Source organism: Trichosurus vulpecula, chromosome 3, assembly GCF_011100635.1.
Source record: "Trichosurus vulpecula isolate mTriVul1 chromosome 3, mTriVul1.pri, whole genome shotgun sequence".
Classification (NCBI taxonomy): Eukaryota; Metazoa; Chordata; class Mammalia; order Diprotodontia; family Phalangeridae; genus Trichosurus; species Trichosurus vulpecula.
In genome coordinates, this window is record NC_050575.1 from 400,846,079 (window position 1) to 400,868,264 (window position 22,186).

At 49.3% G+C, this 22,186-nt stretch overlaps 1 protein-coding gene across 1 annotated transcript; it reads left to right on the plus strand.

Annotated features, from left to right (window-relative positions):
- The first annotated feature begins 4,617 nt into the window (after positions 1-4,617).
- Positions 4,618-20,908, plus strand: POLM (DNA polymerase mu). Its single transcript, XM_036749272.1, has 11 exons — positions 4,618-4,858; positions 5,398-5,578; positions 7,384-7,482; positions 9,585-9,755; positions 10,337-10,408; positions 12,326-12,446; positions 15,468-15,600; positions 15,891-15,993; positions 16,896-17,162; positions 19,171-19,254; positions 20,279-20,908. The coding sequence occupies exons 1-11, from the start codon at positions 4,653-4,655 to the stop codon at positions 20,363-20,365; spliced, it is 1,524 nt and encodes a 507-aa protein (XP_036605167.1). The 5' UTR covers positions 4,618-4,652; the 3' UTR covers positions 20,366-20,908.
- Positions 20,909-22,186: the final 1,278 nt, after the last annotated feature.

Genomic DNA, 22,186 nt, shown 5'->3' on the forward strand with positions numbered 1-22,186 from the left:
AGTCCTAGGTATGACACTAAGGGCCCTGAAGCTCTCCCAGATTTCAGATTGGCCACCTGGATTGTCCAATTTTACAATGCAGGGACTTTTGTTTGTAGGAACCCAGAGTACGGAGACAGTATAGACCTGGCTTGTGCAGGGGGGTGGGGGGTAAGGAGGGACAGAAAGGCACTCAGTGGGCTGCTCAAGGTCTTCCTCAATCTATCCAGGCAGACCTCAGAAGTAACCCAGGCATCCTGTGTCCACATTCCTGCCACTACATATGGTCCAGGATAATACAGACCTACTATCATTGGCCACGAGAAGGCATTTTGTCTTCCTGCCCGTGAGCTCCCCAAACCTTCACAGCTGGGACCATTTATCCTTAGTTGGAGGTTTGGCCTCTGAGGCCCAAAGTCGAGTAGCACCTACTAGCTCACACCTGTTGCCCATCCACTTGTGATTCCACCAGTGGTTTGCTATCAGATCTCCCTAACGAAGGTCTCAAGTCACCTGCCAAAGCTAGCATTTACTAGCTGTTGTGACCTGTAGCCATTGTGTCATTTAGGTTTCTAGTTCTGTAATATAATATGTAGGTGACCCTGGGCTCTCAAAGGCTATGCCAGGGGACTTCAAGTTTTGGTAGATCCATACAAGTTGGAAACTCACTCTCTGGTTTGGTTCATTCACCACAACCTGCTCTCACACTGGCATTTCTAGTTTCTCAGAAAAGGATCACCATTTGTCTACACTCAACTATGGATAACACTGTTGTGAGGGAATACACTCTCTCTCCTCACTAGTATCACTCTCAAGCCCCCACCAGTGCACTTCTACTTACCCAAATCCAGCTTCTCATGAAGATGACACATTAGATCTTTAACATAACCATTTACTTAACAATAAGGTGAAAGCAATAACAACAAAACCAACAATTTGTATTAGGCAAACACAGAAATAATAACTATATCATTGTCCACTCATAAACCTAGATGACATTATCCCATGAGTTTGCTCAATATCTTTGGGAAAGAGTGGACATAAAATTGGAGACACCTAGCAGGGAAACACATAAGAGAGGAAAACCCATGTGTTTGGGGTAACACAACTGGTGCTATGAATTTCAGTGTCATCTTTCTCTGGGCATCTTATGGGACAGAAATGGCTCACGGATCAGTTAGCTGTGTATACATCCCATCATTATCACATTCAGTAAAAGTGCCACAAGGTTTTCTGTCAGTGATTTTACCAATGGAGTGAATAGAATGTTAGCAGTGAGGTTCAAGGTCTCAGGACAGTGGGTCCAGAGCTAAGAAGTCACTATCTGAGGTGGTGGTAAGAGAGGATGTAGCAATAATTTGGCTAGCAGCTATTGTGGGGTGCAAGAACCCATGAGACCAGCAACAAGAGCTGCCAGCACAGGTTCTTTGATCTGCTTTACTAAGGAAAGCAATGTTAAGGGATTAACAATCTCACTTTAATCACACATACAAATATCATTCACTTAGTTCAGGAGGAAAAGCCAGCACCCTGAACTTCAGAGCAAATACAAATGACAAACATACATTAGAAACAGACCAAATCACAATTCATAGGTACCAGGAAAGCATCAACACCTGGGTTGATGAGCTGGGAGGCTCTTAGAGCAACTGCCTAGAGTCTCCACACCAACACTCCTCCAGGAGTGAGAGCCCCAAACATATGACAGAGTTATTACTCTGTTCTCTCTTTTTATACCTTCCTTAGCTGTCATCTGATCAACCAAACTCAGGCACATACTATTGGCTCTGGTCTTAGCAACTCCCCTTAGGGCCCTGGGGGCTTCCTGCCTCTCTTAAACTAGCAAACTAGATTGCTAACCAGCCTGGGGCTTTGCACCTAATAAGACTCAATCAAAGACACTTAATTCATTTAGCATTCTAAAACAGTGAAAAAGCCCCACCTTAATTACCAATACAGAGGAGGAGGAGAAAGAGGAGGATGAGAGGTCAAGAAAGGTGATAGGAATTGGATCTGTGCAGATTACAATATTTAGAACCAGAAGGGACCTCAGGGAGGCTGGTTGGTCTTATTTACAGACTTGCAGAATTTCTTGTCTGTGTGTGTGTTTACATCAGTGGGTCTTACTGGGTCTATGCCCCAAATCTGGTTCCCCCTTTTCCAGTTAGACTATCTTGACATCTACACAAACAAACAAAATTTTCTCTTATAAACACCCTGCATGAAATATCATCTATTGAAAAGGGCAGCAAGGGGCAGCTAGGTGGCACAGTGGATAGAGCACCAGCCCTGGAGTCAAGAGGACCTGGGTTTAAACCCAGCCTCAGACACTTGCTAGCTGTGTGACCCTGGGCAAGACACTTAACCCCCATTGCAGGAGGGAAGAAGGGAGGAAGGAAGGGAGGAAGGAGGGGAAGGAAGGGAGGGAGGAAGGAAAGAAAGAGGGCAGCAAGTAATACTAGTGTTCTCTGTATAACTTGATACAGAAGCACACACTTCCTGCCCTTTCCAGAAAAACATTCTACAAACAGTTGGGTTGGTTATGATGATCATGACGATGATGATGATGGTCAAGAGGCAAGAAGTGATGGAGTAAAGTCGCCCCCTGGTGGGATGTGAGAAAGCTGCAGCTGTTTATCTTCTGTGGTGGGATCCAGGGAGGTTCCCCTTGCAGTTAGGTCTTCAAGGGCGTCTTAGAAATCATCTTATCTAATTCCCTCATTTTACATAAAAGGGAACTAAGAGAGAAAGTATCTTACCCAAGAATGGTAAGTGACTGAGCCAGGAAGCTAAGGGTCTGGACTTGCAGTCATAGTTGATGGAATCATAGGCTCAACAGACTTAGGTCTGAAAGGGATCTCCAAGGTCGTGTCCTACAACTTCCTCATTTTCAGATGAAGAAACTGAGGCCCAAGGAAGTTGAGGGACTGACCCAAAGCTACACAGGTGAGCTCACAAGTGTGAGACTGGGAGCTCCTTGAGGGCAGGCACTGGGCTGTCTTTGACCTCTTTGCATCTTCAGCACTCACACAGTGCCTGGCATATAGTACCTAATAAATGGCAGGGCTAGAATTCCATTCTCACTGAACTTTTGCCATAGCTTCCCTCCCTCCAGCCTCTCCCCCTCTCCAAACCTCCACACACCAGCTACCTCATTGATAGTCCCAAAAATGCCATTTCTGACTTCCATTCTCTTGCAAAACAAACTCCATTGGCTCCCTCTTGTCTCTAGGACAAAACACAAATTTCCCTATTTGCCATGTGGAATGTCACGTACAGGGAACAGCTGAGACGGGCTGGAACACAGAGTTCATGGAAGAAAATAAACAGGTGGTGGGTGAGGCAGACCAGAGGAGGCACGGGGAGCTAAGTTGGCCACGTGACATTCCCTTCTCCTGTCTCCTCGCCTTCTCTGGGACTGTCTCTCCTGCCTGGAATGCACTACCTCCTTCTCTGGATTTCCACGGTTCCTTCAAGGCTTCTTCCAGTTAAACAAGCACTCATTAAGCACTTACTGTATACACCAGGGATACAAAGACAGAAATGAAAAGGTCCCTTTTCCCTCAAGGACTTTGTGCTTAATGCAGGAAAACATGCGCATAGAAAATTAAATACAAAACATAGGTGAAATACTTGGGGGCTGGAGCACTGGCAACGGGGGGGATCAGCAGAAGCTTCCTGTGGGCAGCGGCATTTGGGCTGAACTTGGAAGAAAGTCTGGGATCCTAAAAGGCAAACTGGGAATAACGAAGATTAGACTTAAAAATATGTGGCGGGCACATTCCCCACCTCAACCCGCCCCACTCCCAACTATTCACCAGCACACCCCTGGCTCCGGTTCAAAAGAAATTTGCAGGGCAGAGCCGGGTAATGGATCTCGTCGCAGGATTCTTTTCTCACTAATCCGAACCTAAGGTTTGACTTAGGCAAAAGTGGAACAATCCCGGCCCTCGAGAAGTTTACAATCTCCCCCTGCGTACGTGTATGAGTGGGATGGACTCAGAGCTTGATCGGAGTGACTCGGGCCAACTCCCTCATTTCACAGACGAGGAAACTGAGGCCCAGGGGCAATCCCAACAGGTGGTTTTAGAGGGAGGGCACTAGCCGCTTGCGGGTAGGAGGGGGCCTATCGGTAACAGGTGCCGCAGGGGCTGAGCCTTGAAGGAAACTAGGTAACAGACAGAAGCACTTTGTGAACAACCTCAAAGAGCAGTAACAATGTCAGGGTTCTAACACCCACCCACCCATCCATCCTTCCCCCATTCCCTGCAATCCACTTGGGACGGAGAAAGGGTCTGTGGGCTGAGATTAGACGGAGATGCACGGGGAGCACGGGGGCGGGGGAAACACCACCCCCCACCCCCGCTTCAGTAAGGCGGCTTCACTTCTCACTGCTTCACCTCTCCACGCCTTTGCTCGGGGCTGTCGCCAGTTCACCGCCCAGCAGCCCCACGGTGATTGGGCGGAGCCTTGGCCGTGGTATCTACGGGGGTCGGGTGGTGGGCGTGGCCTCGCGGCCCTCACCGGCGCCGGGTTTCGCAGTGGGGCGGAGCCTCTCAGGGCTTGATTTGCATAAGGGCAGCTGCCCAGTCTTTTCCGGAACCGGCTTCCTCCCCTCCCTTCCCGGCTGTCCAGCGGCCGCCGGTTTTCCTTCCCTCTGCCCCGCCCACGGCATGGCCCCGGTGCCCCCCAAGAGAAGGCGGGGCCCAGGCCGGGGAGAGGAGGCCGGGGCCGGGAGAGCCGCAGCCCCCTCCCCAGCCCCGCCCCGCTTCCCGGGGGTCACCATCTACCTGGCCGAGCAGCACATGGGCCGGAGCCGCCGGGCTTTCCTCACAGAGCTGGCCCGGGCCAAGGGCTTCCGCGTGGACCAGGCTTACAGGTGATGGACGGGGAGCCCGGGGAGGGGAGGGGTGCAGAGGGTAAAGGCACGGAGGGTCACTGCCAGGGTGCCCTGCTCTGCCCCGTGCCCTGCCTCCTGCCCCTGCGCCCTGTGCCAGGCACGAATCACCGACTCAAGTACCTCTGATTGACCCCATCCCCAGAGCGTGGGAAAACGCCCCCAGAAGCCTTTGATCTCCTCCTAGTCCCGCCTGGTTGCGCCTGGGGTTGGGCTTCCTGCTGAGAGAGTTATTCTGAGAGAGGTTTTCCTGTGGGTTAGATAACCCAGAAAAAAAACAGCGGGGGAGGATGTGGGCAGCAGGGGGCACGGGCAGAGGCAAGGGCGACCAAGGCAGGGGATTTCCCTAGGGTATGGTGAATTCCAGCTGGGGTCCTAACCAAGCAGCCTCTGGGAGCGACGTGGGAACTAGAGACGGGGCAGCTATTGAAAGTTCTGTTTCTGGGGAGAGTGGGCTGGCCCCGGCCTGGGAAAGCTTCCCCTTCTGACTGTCTTCTCTGTCTTGTTCTGTGTGTCCCCAGCCCAGAAGTGACCCACGTGGTGATGGAGGGGAGCTCGGCAGCTGAAGCATCTGACTGGCTGGATCATGTGTTGGGGGCCTCTGGGAGCCTTCCGAAGCCCCTGCTGTTGAATATCAGCTGGTTCATCGAGTGCATGCGTCAGGGGAAACCTGTACCAGTGGAAGGCCGACACTGCCTGGAGGTGAGATAGGCCCTGGGGGGAGGGCCACCCCAGGAGAGGCTGTGGAAGCGTCTTCAGAGTAGGACCTTGGAGAAGGAGCCTGTGGACTGTGGCCTTTGCCCTGGGCTGAATCAATCTTGGGCGTACTCAGTGTTGGTAGATTCCCAGGGAATTGACCTCAGTCTTTAAAATTTAAGAATGACCAAAGTTCCTTGTGCCCTCGAGGACAAAATACACTTCTCTATCTGCCATATAAAGCCCTTCACTGTCTGACTCCATCCATCCTATGTTTCTACCCTTGTACATTCCAGCCAAATTGGTTTCCTTGCTGTGGCTATGCCTTTAAGGCACAATCTATCTGTTCCTGCCACCCACCCCCAATCCCACCCCCCCACACACACCTGGAATTCTCACCCTCCTTTTGGAGCTTCCAGCTCTCTTCAAAAACTCTTCGAAAAAGCTACCACTTCTAAGAGGCCTCTCCTGTCCCACCTCAGCCCCTCACTGCTTTTTAATTCATTTAGTATCTGCGTACTTATTTGTTTTCTTTTTTCCCTTCAGTAGAATAGAAGCTCCTTGAGGGCAAATCTGTTTAGTTTCTGGTTTTATAACCATAAGTGCTTATTAAACTGAATTTATTTGATAAATAAACATTTATTAAGCACCAATATGTACCAGGCACTGTGTTAAGTGCTGAGGGGTATAAAGAAAGACAAAAAGCAGTCCCTGCCCTCAAGGAACTCACAGTCTAATAAGGAGACAACATCTAAACAACTATGTAAAAATAAGACATTCAGGATAAATTAGGAAATAATCAATGGAGAGCATATATTAGAATTAAGATTCAATTATCAACCCCAGACAGGTCTGGCACCTTCCCCAAAATCAATCTTAATGGTTATCTACAATTCTGTAATTTATCCAGTCTGTCAAGAATGCATTAAGTGTCTTCTAGGTACTAGGTACTGTGCTGGACAGAGGATTCAAAATAAATAAACAATCTTTGTAACAGATATGCCTGGTCAAGCCAAACATTCCCACATTGGCCATGTCCAAAATGTAGGTCTGGGGCAGCCAGGTGGCGCAGTGAGTAGAGCACCGGCCCTGGAGTCAGGAGGACCCGAGTTCAAATCCAGCCTCAGACACTTGACACACTTACTAGCTGTGTGACCTTGGGCAAGTCACTTAACCCCAATTGTCCTGCCTTCCTCTCTAAACAAAATGTAGGTCTTATTCTGCAACCTGAGTGAGGTCTTATTCTACAACCTGAGTGAGGGTTTCATCTAGGGGGTGAGGGGGTAGGCCTGACTCTGGGGGATGATCAGAGTTCTTGCCTTTCAAGGTTATTTGTCTTTAAAATGTTATCCTATAACTTGTTCTGGTTCTGCGCCCTTCTCCATGCATCAGTTCATACAAGTCTTCCCAGCTTTCTCTGAAACCCTCCTATTCCTCATTTCTTACAGCCCAATAGCATTCCATCGTATTCGTATGCCATAATTTGTCCAGCCATCCGTCCCCCAGTGGAGAGGCACCTCCCTGAGTTTGCAGTTCTTTGCCACCACAGAAAGAGTTGCTGTGAATAATTTTGTCCACATGGGTCCTTTCCCTCTTCCTTTGACACCTATAGGGAACAGGCCTGGCCTTGGTGTGGCTGGCTCAGAGGAGTAGGCACTGGATAATGACTTTGGGCACACAATCTTCGCATGTCTGGGGGTGCCACCAGGCACGAAGATGGTGTTCTTGATTTTGTTTTCAGGGTTCTCCTAGCTGGTGATGACCTTTGAGCAGAAGATGGTGGTGCTTACCCTTACTCTGTCTCTTCACAGGTCCCCTTACCCACGAGGAGCCAGGCAGATCCAGACTCTGTGCCAGCCTACGCATGTCAGCGACACACACCCCTCGCCCACCACAATCTGTGCTTTACGGTAAAGACTCAGGCCATAGACTTCCCCGGAGACCAGGCTTACAGTATGGACACATCCCCTCCAATCCTTCCTTGGTGCTGCTGCCGCCAGACTAAGCTCCCTCATACAAACCAGCTAAATAGGGCAGCGGAAATATTGCTGGACCTGGAATCAGAAAGACTCAGGTTCAAATCCTGCTTCAGACACTTATTAGCTGTGTGACCTCGCTAGGCAAGGGGAAGAGAAGGAAATAAGCATTTATGTAGCACCTCCTACATACTAGGTACTGCATTCAGTGCTCTACAGTCCTCACAACAGACTGTGCTAGGTAGGTGCCATTATCCCTGTTTTGCAGTTGAGTAAATTGAGGCAAACAGAGGTTAAGTGACTTGCCCAGGGTCATACAATTTAAGTCATTTAGCTTCTCTGTTCCTGTTTCCTCATTGGGTATAGAGGGGGGTGGACTTGACCTCACAGGTCACTTCCAGCTGTGTATGTATGGTCTTTTCTTGGCCGTCTGCAATCTGATACCTCCCTACCTTTTTGCTGCTGGACTTAGCCTGCTGCTTCAGGTAGGTAACAGCACCTACCTTTTTGTTCCAACAGTTTTATCTCTCAGATTGTGCCTCTCAATACTTTCTGTACTCCCCAGGCAAAAGTCTAAAAGATGACCTTGACTGTCCTACCTCCATGCCTTTGTCCATGCTGTTCCCGATGCCTGAAGTGCCCTCCCCCCTTTTCACTTGTTTGGTGATATGTCCTTCTTTAAAGCCCAACTCAAATGCTGCTTCCTTAAGAATTTCCTTGATTTCTGTACTCTCCTGACCCCCTCCCCTTATGAAAACCAGTCCCCCAGACCTTGCCTAGCACTTTATGTTAAATGTTTGTAATATAACTTTGTGTTATTATGTATCCAAATCTTCTCACCTGTTGTCATAAGTCCCTGCTAGACCCTAAGCCTCCTGAAGGCAGGGATTAATTCCCATTTAAATTTTATCATTCCCCTGTTGTCTCACACACTGTTGGGATTTAGGCCATGTTTGTGGAGTTTGGATTTGCCCTGCCTTTTTTGGTGGTTGGTTGCTCAGAGAGTAGGTTTAGGAATAATTGATAGTCAGTAAACATTTATTAAGCACCTACTGTGTGCCTGGCACTGTGCTAAGCACTGGGGATACAAAGAGGAGCAGAAGACCATACCTGCCCTCAAGAAGCTCATGCTCTAACAGTCTCCCTGGTCGTCACAGGATTTCAAAGTTAGGCAGAGCCAGAGCTAGGAGTTTTTTCTGGGAGAGCGGGTTCCTCTGGGGTGTGGGAGAGTAGGGAGAGTTGATGAAAAGCGTGCCTCAAAACATTAGCACCCTGGAGCAAAGAGCCAGTCATCCCAGCCTTAGCTGGCACTCTCGGTTCAAGGCAGCATAACACAATGTTCACAAGTTCAGTAGGTTTGGGTTCAAATCCTCTGTTCTCTGGGCAAGCAGCTTCCCAGGCTCATTTTCAGTTTTCCCCTTTGTAAAATTGGGTGGCTGTGTACAATGGTGTGGGATTTCTCACATTCTTAATGGGTGGGAGAGGGGTGGAAGGAGGGAGAGAATTTGAAACTGAAAATAAAACAGAAAATAAAATTGGGTGGGTGGAGGCACTGAGTGGCCTCAGAGGCCCCCTTCTGGCTCTAAATTTAGGAGCCTATGACTTCAACAGGCATGTAACACAACCCATACTCTAAAAAGAAGTCTCACTATAGATAAGCGATCACCTAAGCTGTGATACGTGCAGGCTTGGAGTCCGGAAGACTCTTTCATGAGTTCAAATCCCGCCTCAGACTAGCTATGTGACCCTGGGCAAGTCACTTCACCCTGTTTGCCTCAGTTCCTCATCTATAAAATGAGCCGGAGAAGGAAATGGGAAACCAGTCTAGTATCTTTGCCAAGAAAACCCCAAAATGGGGACCACAGAGTCAGACACGACTGAAGTGACTGAACAGCAACAAAAATGACCAGAAACCCACCAGGTCCCCAAGCCGTCCGTTCCATGTTTGGCTAGTTCCCGTCTTTGTTTGGACTGATGTAATCCACATGAGACCATGAGGCTACTGACCCTCTCTGACATGGGTATCATCCTTCCAGGAGGCCCTGGAGACCCTGGCAGAGGCTGCAGGTTTCGAGGGCAGCCAGGGCCGGTTCCTCGCCTTCCAGCGGGCTGCCTCGGTGCTCAAGGCCCTGCCTGGCCCCATCACCAACATGAGCCAGCTGCAAGGGCTTCCCTGTTTTGGAGAACATTCTTCCAGGATTGTGCAGGTAACCTTCGCTCTTCCCCTGCCTTTGAGAGGAATAAATCACCCCAAACTACCATTAACCTCTCTTACCTGCCTGCATTTCCCACATCATCCCCCAAAGTCCTGAAACTTTGGACAGATCAGAGGGACACCTGGGCCACAGAAGTATTAGGGACCCAGAGGCATCAGCCATGATGGCCCCTGAGCCCAGGCCCATGTTCTAGAGATGTGTGGAGAGGAGGGAAGGATTTCCCTTGCTAGTAAATGCTGGAGAATGGTTTGGGGATCCCCTTGGCTTGTGCTCTGAGCATTCTCAGGCCCCTGAGAGGTAGCAGGGTATGACAGAGCCCTAGATTTGGTGTCAGGAAGAGCCGAGTTCTAATCTGGCCTCATACACTTCCTAGCTGTGTGACCCCAGGCAAGTGACTTCAGGTCTGCCTCAGTTTCCTTATCTATGAAATGAGGAAGTTGGACTCACTTTCCTCTGAAGTCCTTTCTAGCCCTAGATATATCTATCATGTATCTATGTATCACAATTTTTCATCCAACTTTTCTGCTACCAGGCTCAGCCTCTCCCTGACTGGTCCCTTTCTGTTTCAATAGGAACTGTTGGAACATGGAGTTTCTAGTGAAGTTGAAGGAATCAAACAATCAGAGAGATACCAGACGATGAAGGTGAGTAGAGTGAGGGGAGAGACCTCATGTCTTCATTCCCTTCACCATCATCTGAAGGTCAGTCAACCAGCAAGCCATTTATTAACCACCAGCTGTGTACCAGGCAGGCACTGCGCTAAGCTCTGGCGGTACAAAGACAAAAGACAGGAGTTCTGGTTTGTTGATGTGAATGATGCCTAAAATTCAGAAGAAGGTTGCAGTCTTGCTGGGACCCTGGTAGAGTTCAGGGGAACCATCCCCTCCCCCTTTTTGGCACTAAACCTCTCTTAGATGAGGAAAACATTCCTTTTTTGGCTGTTTTATTATACCGTTAACTCAGATTGAGCTAGCAGTTCATTAGAATGTAATCTCCTTGAGGGTAGCAACTGTATTGTTTTGTTGGCACTTCATAAATGCTTGTGGAAATTGGATTGCTGTCCATTAAAAACCCCAGATCTTTTTCAGACAAACTAATGTCTATCCACATCCTTCCCACCACCCCCTTCAGTTTGCACTTGGGAAGTTTTTCATTTGCTTTTTAACCAGCTGGATAAAGTATCGGACTTGAGTCAGGAAGACCCAAGTTCAAATCCAGCCTCAGATACTTCCTAGCTGTGAAATACTGCGGCAAGTCATTTAACCTCTTTGTGCCTCGATTTCCTTATCTGTATAATGGGGAAAATACCAGCACCACCTGTCAGGGTTGTTTTGAAGATCAAATGAGATCACATTTATAAAATGATGGATTTAATTTCCAGTCTTCCACCAGTCACCTATTAGTTTTCTTTCTTCTCAGGTTATGAACTAGAATTTCTCTAATAAATAACTTTTAATCATTTTTAATAAAGTAATTTAATTTTTCAAATAAATTCTCGATTTATTAAATAGTACAGAGACAGGGTAGGTGATGTAGTGAATCCAAAACTGGGATAAGGAAGACCTGGGTTCAAATTCTGCCTCCTTTGCCTTTCCTCATTCCCCCAATGCTAGTGCCTTGTCTCTGAGAGCACCTTCCACTTTCACCATCTGTATCTCTGGCACACTCAGCTGCTTGCATATTGTCTCTCCCATTTGAATGGGAGCTGGTTACACCCAGTTTTGTATCTCCAGTGTTTATTAGCACTGCCCTGTGTAGACCGAGTAAGCTCTTTTGTATTTTTTTTTTTGAGGGAGGCAGGCAGGGCAGTTGGGGTTAAGTGACTTGCCCAAGGTCACACAGCTAGTAAGCGTGTCAAGTGTCTGAAGCCAGATTTGAACTCAGGTTCTCCTGACTCCAGGGCCGGTGCCCTACTCACTGCACTGCCTAGCTGAGCTCTTAATAGAGGTAGGTCGACCTGTTTCTTTACGGGGTGACCCACCCTTCCTCAATCTCCAGCAATTCCCTGGGACAGATCTACAAAGTCACCGGTGGGGGAGGGAGCTCCCAACGTCCAAATCACTGACCCCGTCCAAATAGCAGATCTCCTTGTCTGTTCTCAAAGACTTCTTGGGTACCTTGGTCATGTATGTGTGTCACACACGCGAGCACGCACAAACACCCCACGGTGTCCCAGAAGTGTTACCGCACTTTTAAACAAAAATACCAAAAACAAAAATAAAAGATGTCTCCAAAATCTTAGTAAACTCTTAAGCTTTAATAGCCATTAAATTATTATTAGATGTTACTTAAGCTTATGAAAAGGTTGAAAGTTTGCTAAGATTTGGGGGACACCTCACATATGTATGTATATGCGTGTATGTCTATATACATACAGATATATACGTAGATAGAAATGTATATGTGTGTGTATATACGCACGTGTGTGTATGTAATTTATGCGTGTTCATATGTGTTTCTATAATACGTGTGTGTGTGTCTACACAAACACGCACACCCAATATGACTGTAATGGTTATTTTCTAAGATCTGCTTTGTCCTCTGTGAATTCTTCCCACCAGCTCTTCACCCAGATCTTTGGAGTTGGGGTGAAGACCGCTGACAGGTGGTACCGGGAAGGGCTTCGGACCCTGGACGATCTCCAAGCACAGCCCAGAAAACTGAACCGGCAGCAAGAGGCAGGTGAGCATCATGGGATTGTACATTTTAAGGTTGCCAGGAGTCTTAAAGACCATTCAGTTCAACTCTCCTTCCCACCCTCATTTCCCAGAGGTAGGAACTGGGGCCCAGACAATGTAAGCAGCGTGCCTAAGGACGCACAGCTGGACAACGATAGGTGGGATTCAAGCCCTCTGATTCCAGAGCCACTGCCTAGAGGCAGCTGGACAGTTCAGTGAGCCGAGAGTCAGGAAGGCCTGAGTTCAAATCCAGTCACAATCACTTACTAGCTGTGCGACCCTGGGTGAGTCATTTAACCTCGTTGCCTCAGTTACCTCTTCTGTAAAATGGGGGGTGATAGCAGCCTCAACATCCCAAGGTTGTTGTGAGGATTAAATGAGATAACTGTAAAGTGCTTAGTACATAGTAAGCACTTAATATATGTCTCTGGGGCAACTAGGTGGCACAGTGAGTAGAGTACCAGCCCTGGAGTCAGGAGGACCTGAGTTCAGATGCAGACACACTTACTAGCTATGTGACCTTAGGCAAGTCACTTAACCCTAATTGCCCTGCCTTCCCTCCTCCAAAATACATATGAGTGTATATATATATATATATATATATGTATATATATATGTTTGTCTCCTTCACCCTTCTCTCCTATGCTTCAGCGCTTTTTGAGCAGATGGGGAACTGCGGTTTCCCTCAGACAGATAGATCCTGGTGTCTTTCTCTCAGAATCTTCACCTGCAGGGGGCTGGGGGATGAAATGTCTCCAGCTTTTAGCTCAGAAGGTCATTTGCAGAAGGTCATGGCACCATTGCTAGGCACCAGGCACTGGAGATATCAAATCAGACTAAGCCTCCCCTGCCTCCAAGGTGCCTACATTCTGCTGGATCTGGGTAGGTGAGGAAGAGTATGACTCCAAGATTGCAAACCTGGGTGGCCCGAAGGGTGCCAGTACCTTTGACAGAAATAAGATAGGCAAAGAGTTTGAAGCCGGCAGGGGAGGACAAGGAGCTCTGCTGTGGTTGCAGCGAATGTGAGATGTCTATGGGAAATCCACTGGGAAATGTCTTACGGGAAGTTGGTGCTGAGGCTGGAGCTTGGGGAGAAGATGAGGACTGGAGACAGAGGAAGGGGAATCCTCAGCCTAGATGTCATTGAACCCCTGGGATCTGATGAGGACGCTGAGAAGGAAGAGAGAGGGAAGAGGAGGAGCCCAGGACCTTGGCTTCTTGCTAGAGAAAGACTCAGATCTGGTCAGTTCCTAATTATCTGTGCTCTCGGAAGGCCTTCAGGGAGATGAGAAATCCAAAAGTCGGTATCCTTTGGCATTTTTCATTGGTTCGATAGATCACAAGACTTTTTGAGCTCATCTCTAGCAATGGTAAAGTGCTATTCCATGGAGAGAGGAGAGCATAAATCCCAGGCCCTGCAAACATAGCGGCCCTAATCCAGTTGGGGAGACCAAAAGGAACCTCGGAACCAACCAGAAAACCCAGCAGCAGAGAAAAATGAGCGGCTTCCTACTCTGTTTCAGCGTGGGCTGGATGCACAAGGGCATGGAGAAAGGACAGCCTAGTGGGGGCTCTCAACGCTCAGTTTCTTCGGCTGTAAGATGGGGATGCATTACCCCAGCCTCACATAGTCACTGCGAGGATTAAATGAGATGCTTACTTTGCAAACCTTAAAGTACAGTATCATTTGCTGGCTGTTGTAATCATTAGCATGGTTGTTCATTCATTTCACTTGGTGACCCCACTTGGGGTTTTCTTGGTAAAGATACTGGAGTGGTTTGTCATTTCCTTCTCCAGCTCATTTGACAGATGAGGAAACTGAGGCAAACAGGGTCCAATGACTTGCCCAGGATCATATATCTACTAAGTAACTCAGTGCAGGTTTGAACTCAAGAAGAGGAATCAGAAAGGTGCACTGTGGCACAACCCAGCTGCCCTGGACTCAATGGCTCATAGCGTACGTGATTTTTGTGAACTCTCCTTTCTGGGCACAGATTGTGACTGAACATCATAGAATCACAGATCCAGAGTTGGGACCATGGAGGCCCCATGAGGGGCCATGAAGTCTAGACTTCCCATTTCACAGATGAGGAAACTGAGGCCCAGATAGAGTCAGGGCCTTGCCCCTGGTCACACAGAGAGTAACAGTCTGAGAGACAGGATTTGAACCCAGGTCCTCCTGATGCCAAGTCCACTGGCCTACCCACTGCATCCAGGAAGCTTTTGCTCCCTGTCCAGAAGGGTAAGGGCACTGACCTCAGTGGCCCCGGCTCTGGAGGAGGCGCCTCCGTCCTGCTGGGAGGTGGCCCAACTGTGGCAGTGAAGTAGAGCCTTCTGTCTGGACCCTGGGCCCACTCTGCCATCCACCCTGTGACCTCACTCCTCCATCCTTCCCCTCAGCTCTGTCTTTTCCTCTTCCTCCTCCCATGAGGAAGAGGTCTCTTGTCCTTTGTCATGGATCGAGTGCCCATGGCCCTCTCTCTCTCTCTCTCTCTCTGAACTCCTGGGGGTGATGAGGGGACAGTGAGTGGCATGTGTTTATTTCACAGGCCTTTCCTTGTGGCTGAGCAAGGAGTAGGGGGAAGGGAGGCCACCTGGGTGGCCCCTCCACACTCTCACCCCACCCAGTAATGTGGGGACTGATTTCATGGCTAGTCAACAGGAAATGAGACAAACAAATAGTGCTAAAAGGCATCATTAACGGTTATAATGACATAAACACTCCACTCTCCTCTACTGAGAGCTCATGCCCCTTGGGCCCATTTTATAGATAGGAAAATGGAGGCACACAGCATTAATTTGCCCAGAGCCACAAAGCAAGTCTGGGCTCAAAGCTAAGCATATTCCCTAAGCCCCAATACCCTTTGCTTAAAACTGGTGTCTTAAGATCCCTGAGGATAAGGGCTCTCTAGCCCCTGAGATGAGACATAGTACGTGCTATGAGTGGCCTCTGCCAGGATTGCCAGAAAGGGCTAAGAATTCAATCCCAGTGGGTCCTTGCTGAGCCTGGCTTGGGCATCTGCAGGGATCCGTCATTTTGAGGACCTTAGCAGTCCAGTCTGGCGCCATGAGGCAGATGCCATCCAACAGGTCGTGGAGGAGGCCATACGGCAAGTGCTTCCTGGCGCCACTGTGACCCTGACTGGTGGCTTTCGCAGGTAAGACGAAGTGGCTCAGGGCCCCATTCCAAGCACCCTGCCCTGCCTCCCCTAGACCAGCTCAGGGGGTTCCCAGAATTCTTAGGAAAGTGAGCCCTGGGATAACCACCACAGTGCCTGCTGCTCCCACCACTCTCTTGGCCAAAATTGGGGGTGGTGCTTCCTTCTCCTAAGTGATGAGGAAGCTAGAACCAGGGGGTCCAGTGCTGGGGGGATTTGGGAATTGGGAATGTGGAGGAGAAAAGGGATATTCAGACACAAGGGGAGAATCCCTCTGCCCTGCTCCTTAGGGGAAAGCTGCAAGGTCATGATGTGGACTTCCTTATCACCCACCCTGTAGAAGGACAGGAGGCAGGACTGATACCCAAGGTGATGGGCCACCTAGAGAGCCAGGTGAGTCGGGCTGGGGGCCAGATGAGCAAAGTTATCCATCCCTCTTCTTGTTCTCTTCCTATCCCACCACCAGTCCAAGGAGGAGGCCCCTCCCCAAACCAGAGGCTTCTTCAGGTAAAAGGAAGGGTCCCCAGGGGTCCCATTCCAAAGACCCTCCCCTGCCTCCATTTGACCAGCTCAGGATTTCCTAGACTTCTACAGAAAGTGGGCCTGCGGATAACCACCATGCAGCTTGTGCTTGTGTTATTTGGGGAGGGGGGCAGTTCCTAGCCAATCCTCTGGACTTGCAGTCTCTCTCACTCCCCACCCACCTGCCAAAAGGTCTCTCCCCGGTGTGGAGCAGTGGGATGGCAAGACGGTTATAGTTAAGTACAAAGAGCACAGATCTCAGGGTCAAAAGACCTGGATTCAGATTCCATCTCTGCCACGGACTGGCTTTATGACTTTGGCAAGTCACTTGACCTCTTGGAATTTCTGTATCTATGAAATGGGACCATTATCAGTCATTCAACAAGAACTGATTAAGTATTTGCAATATGCCAGGCACCGAATCAGACTCTTTTAGTTTAAAAGTCCTTTGTTGAGCATTAAGTGGAGTTATTGCCAGTTCCATCCTGACTTGCGGCCTGCAGACAGACATGGCAGCCATCCCGGTGCCGATGGAACGTGTAAACACCCCTGGAGGCTCCCTTCTTCCCCAGGCCCCTGAGAGACCATTGCCTCTGGCACGTATGTGGCTGGGTTGTGCAGCACAGAGCGCTGGGTTTGGAGCTAAGCCTCTCTCGTGGTGGGACCTTGAGTTTCCTTTCTCTGAGTTCTGACGCCTCTGACGGGAGAGACCTGGACTAGATAATGTCTAAGGTTATTTCCATTTCTAAGTCTCTGCTGCCTTCTCCTCCCAGGGTCTTGTTCTGTACCAACACACCCAAAGCAACCATTACCAAGACCTCAAGGACCTTGACCACAAGGCGTCCCAGAACACTGCCATGGACGCCTATGAGAAATGCTTCTGCGTTCTCTGGCTCCCAAAGCCACCTACATCCTTCCACCTGGAGACTGGAGAGGGTCCCAAAGAGCCCTCCAGGGATGGGAAAGCAGTGAGAGTGGACCTTGTGGTATCACCTATCAGCCAGTTTGCCTTTGCCCTGCTTGGCTGGACTGGCTCCCAGGTAACAATGAGGTGGCTTCCTGGGGTTGGGAGTATTTGCAAGGAGACACTAAAGGACTTTGGGGAAGTCACTTCACACCCTGGGCCTCGATCTCCTCATCTGTAAAATGAGAAGTCTGGACTAGCTGGCCTCTGTGGTCCCTTCTGTCTCTAAATCTAGGATTCAGGGGCTGATGGTTGTGGCTCTCCTGCCCCAAGAGTGACCAGTCATTGGTGGCCATCTCTAATAATCCTCATTCTTGGCCTTTGATACTGTTGATCACTCTCTGCTCCTTGATACTCTCTCCTCTCCAGGTTGTCAGGACCTCCCCCCCCCACCCCCCCACCTCTCTCTCTCTCTCTCTCTCATCTCACTCTCTCTCTCCTCTCTCACTCCCCCCCTCCCTCTCTCCCCCTCCCCCCCCTTCCCCTCTCTTTTCCTCTCCCTCCCTCCTGGTTCTCCTCCTCCCTCTCTGACCACTCCTCCATCTCCTTTGCTGGATGCTCATCCAGCTCATTTCTTCTAACCATAGGTGTCTCTCAGGGTCTTGTCCTAGGCCCTCTTCTCTTCTCCCTCTATATTATTTTCCTTGGTGGTCTCATCAGCTCCTATGGATCCTGTTATTCTCTGATTGACTCATCCAGCCCTAACTTCTCTCCTGATTGACCTCCAGTCATCACATCTCCAGCTCCCCTCTCAGACACCTCAAACTGGATGTCCATTAAACATGTTAACCTCAAGCTGGCCAAAACAGAGCTCAGTAACTTTCCCCCTAAGCCCTGTCCCCGGCAGACTTCCCTATTACTGTAGAGGGCAACACCATCCTTCATCTTACACCCTAGGAGTGATCCTGGACTCCTCCTTCTCTCACCTCCCATGTCCAGGCTGTTTCCAATGTCCTGGCAGCCTTCTCTCCTCTGACACTGGTACTACTCTAGTGCGGAGCCTCACCACCTCCCACTTGGGCTATTGCAATCAACTTCTGGGAAGGCTGTCTGCCTCCCTCTCCCCTCCCCACTCCAGTCCGTCCTCCATTCAGTCAGTAAAGCCTGATCGTGTCATTCACCCCTAGTCAAAAAACTCCTCTCTGTTGCCTCCATGAACAAATATAAGATTGCCTGGCATTTCAACAATCGGGCCTCCTACAGCCTTTCCAGTCTCTGTGTACCATCTCCCCACCACTTAATCAGAGGCAGCTGGGTGGCTCATTGAATAGGGCACTGGGGCTGGCATCAGGATGACCTGAGTTCAGATTCAAACTCTAAAATGTACTAGCTGTGTGACCTTGGGCAGATCACTTAACCTCTGCCTCAGTCTCCCCAGCTGTACTTATTATGGGTATAATATAGCACCTACCCTTGTTTTGAGATCAAACAATAGTTGTAAAGTGCTGAGCACAGTGCCTGGCACATAGTACATGTCTGTTGTTTAGATGTGTTAGTCACGTTTGACTCTCTGTGACCCCATTTGGGGTTTTCTTGGCAAAGATATCGGAGCAGTTTGCCATTTCCTTCTCCAACTCATTTTACAGATGAGGAAACTGAGGCAAACAGGGTTAAGTGACTTACCCAAGGTCACAGAGCCTAGAAGTATCTGAGGCTGGATTTAAATGTGCTTAATAAATGCTCATTCCTTTAATTTTATTCTGTGATCCAGTGACCGTGTTCCTCCAATAAGACCTTCCATCTCTTGGCCTGGCTCTCCTCCATACCTGGGATACTCTCCCTCCTCTGAGCTACCTACTGAGCTCCCCAGCTTCCTTTAAGTCCCAACTAAAATCCCATTTTTTTACTGGCAGCCTTCTCCAGCCCCTCTTATGCTAGTGCCTTCCCTGGTGATTTCTTCTAACTTACCCGGGGTGTGACTTGTTTGTACAGTTATTGGCACGGTGTCTTCCCCCTCAGGCTGGGAGCTCCTTTGCCCTTTAGGGCAAGAACTACCTTTTGCCTTTTTTTGTATCCCTGTTGCTCAGCACAGAGCCTGGTAGCACCACAGGTGCTTAATAAATGCTTCTCACCCTGTTCCACAGCATTTTGAGAGGGAGCTTCGAAGGTTTAGCCAAGCAGAGAAGAACCTGCTGCTCAACAGCCATGGCCTCTATGACCCAGAAAAGGTAGGAGCTGAGGCAGAGGGGTGGCAAAGTAGAAAAGAAACCACTCAATGGTTATCCTCTGGTCCCCCATGGCTGAGCAGGGAATGACACACAACCCCAACCCCCACCCCCACCCCCGGGTCTTTGGGCTCTAGCTCCGGGTGGCTAATCCTCCCCGACGCCTTTCCCTTCATGGAGTCCATGGCCTGCTCCAACCCAGAGAAATCCCTGCATTGAAACAAGAACTAGTCTATGGGCCAGGACCTGGTCATCCAGGACAGCAGAGGCAAATCGCAGCTGGGATGGGGGAGGTGGTGGATGGGAAGGACGTGGGATAGACTGGGGAGCATGCAGACAAGGGTGACCAGAATGATAAAGGACCTTTGATCTGTGCCATGTGAGAAGCAGCTGAAGGAATTGTGGGTATTTAGGGGAGGGGAAGGGAGAAATTGGGGGCAAAGTAACTGTAATCTATCTGTGTATCCCCCTCCATCTTATCTATATATCTTTCCTTCCATCTCCCTCTATCCTATCTATCCATCTATCTATCCAGCTCTCTATCCTATTTATCCATCCATCTATGTCCCTCTATGCTATGTATCTGTTCATCTCTATGTCTAGCTTCTTTTTTCTATGCTATCTAGCTATCCATCTTTGTCTCTTTGTCTTCTAGTAGTTGAAAAACTGTCCCATACAGGAAAAATTAGAAATGTTCTGTTTGGCCCATAAGGACAGACCCCCCCCCGCCCAGCCGTGGGTAGAAGTCACAAAGAGGCTAGTTGAGGCCTGATGTCCTCAGCGTGAGAACTGTCCAGCAGGGCAATGGGCTGCCTGGTGGGGTCCCCCTTCTCCCCTCCCACAGAGGCCAGGTGCCTTGTAATGATGCTTCCTTTTGGAAGATGGCTTGGATAATGACTGCTGGTCTCCTTCCCACCTCTAAATTCACTGATTCCAAGGCTTCCGTCTTCATCCCCTGGGGGACTTAGTTGGTACTTGGACCCTGATGGTTCCTGTGCCCATTTTTGTCCTCACTTGCCTATTTCAGAAGGAGTCCTTACCAGCGGCTTCAGAGGAAGACATCTTCACACACTTGGGCCTGGAGTACATCGCACCAGAACAGAGGAATGCCTGAATGCCTGGTCTCTCATCCCTCATGTGCCTCCATTTTTGGGTAGCAAGAGAAGCGCACTGCCTGGGAACTGCAGGGATTGAGTGGGGCAGGAGGGGCCTACCCTGCCACATGCTGGTCTGCTGATGATTCCACCCTGCTCCCCTCCCTGGGGGTCCCAGAAAGTCATCTCTGGCCCTGAGAAGCTCATCTGGGAGAAGCCTGGGCTTCCTTGTGTCCAACCCCTTCCCATCCCGATCCTTGGGAAGGTGAAGATATTTTAACATTAGTCCGGAGAATCTGAAAATCCTCAGGTCTTTTAAAATCACTCAACCTGTGTGTCAGAGAAGGGGTTCCCAGCCCCACCTTCTTGCTCAGCCAGGGCTTTTGGGAGAATGGAATGCCAGAGTCAGTAGTGGCCTGGAATGCCTGATCCAAAGTGCCTTTTAGAAATGTAGGGCCCATAATTCTTTGCCTTTTTTCATCCCTGGGGGTAGGGTATTGGTTGTTTACATGTAAATGCAAAAAAAAAATTATGATTAAAGGGATGTCTATTTTTGCAAGGAACCACTGGCTCTCTTTGCTTTCTGCTGGTGTGGGCATCTATACTTCTCCAGTGGAAAGGTCCAAAGTGCAGGTAAAGAGACTGAGTCTTCCAGTGTGCACAGGGCATTGTCCTCGTGGGCCAAAAAGAACATTTCTAATTCTTCCTGTATGGGACAGTTTTCCAACTACTAGAAGACAGAGAGATAGAGATGAATAGCTAGATAGCACAGAAAAAGGAAGCTAGAAAGAGAGACAAATGGATACACAGCATAGAGGGAGAGAGATGGATGGATAAATAAGATAGCTAGATGGATAGATAGGATAGAGGGAGATGGAAGGATAGATACATGCTTCTGTTTGGGGAATTGCAAGGCATGGTGAGAAGGTCAAGATTTGTACCTTCGAAGAGCTTGCAACCTAGTTGGGAAGAATGGAAAGGGATTCGATAACTTTCCTGTGCAAGAAAGTATTGGAAGGGGATGGAGCATACCTGGCCTCAGAGTCAGGGAGTCCTGGGTTCAAATCCCAGCTTTGGCACCCATTGGTTGTCTTCTTGGTACTCTCTTCTCTCTAGGTTTTCAGGATGAGTGTGGTTGGAGGGGGAAGGGCAGGTTAGGAAGGGCTTTGAACACCAGATAAAGGATTTTATATTTGATTTCCAAGGCAATAGGGAAGCACTGGGGTTTGAGTTAGAGGATGACAGGGTCAGACCTGCATTTCAGGACAGTTCTTTTGGTGGCTAAATGCAGGATGGATCAGAGTGGGGAGAAACTGGAAGCGGGCAGACTCGGCAGCAGGCTGGTAACAAGAGTCCAGGCAGGAGGGGATGCTGGTCTGCAGCAGGACGATTCAGGGTCAGAGGAGAGAAGGGAACATCTTTAGAGATCATCAACAGGCCTTGGCACCATATTAGATATGGGGGTGAGGGGAGGTGGGAGACAGTGAGGAGTCCAGGAGGACTCCTGAGTTTCCAGCTTGAGGAATTTGAGAGGCTGGTGTTACCATCTACAGTGGTTAGTAGGAGGGGGGAGGGGGAGGGTTTAGGGGGAAAGATAATGACTTCTGTCTTGCATATATTGATTTGAGACATCTGCTGGACATCCAGGTCGAGAAGTCTGGAAGGCAGTTGGAGATGAGCCATTGGAAGACAGCAAAGAGACTGGGGCAGGATAGGTCGGTTTGAGAATCATCAGCATAGAGTTGGTCGTTAAATCCATGGTGATGAGATCACCAAGTGATTCAGGGAGCACACAGGCAGGATTGGTTGGTAGGAGTCATGGTATAGAACTGGTCCAGGGC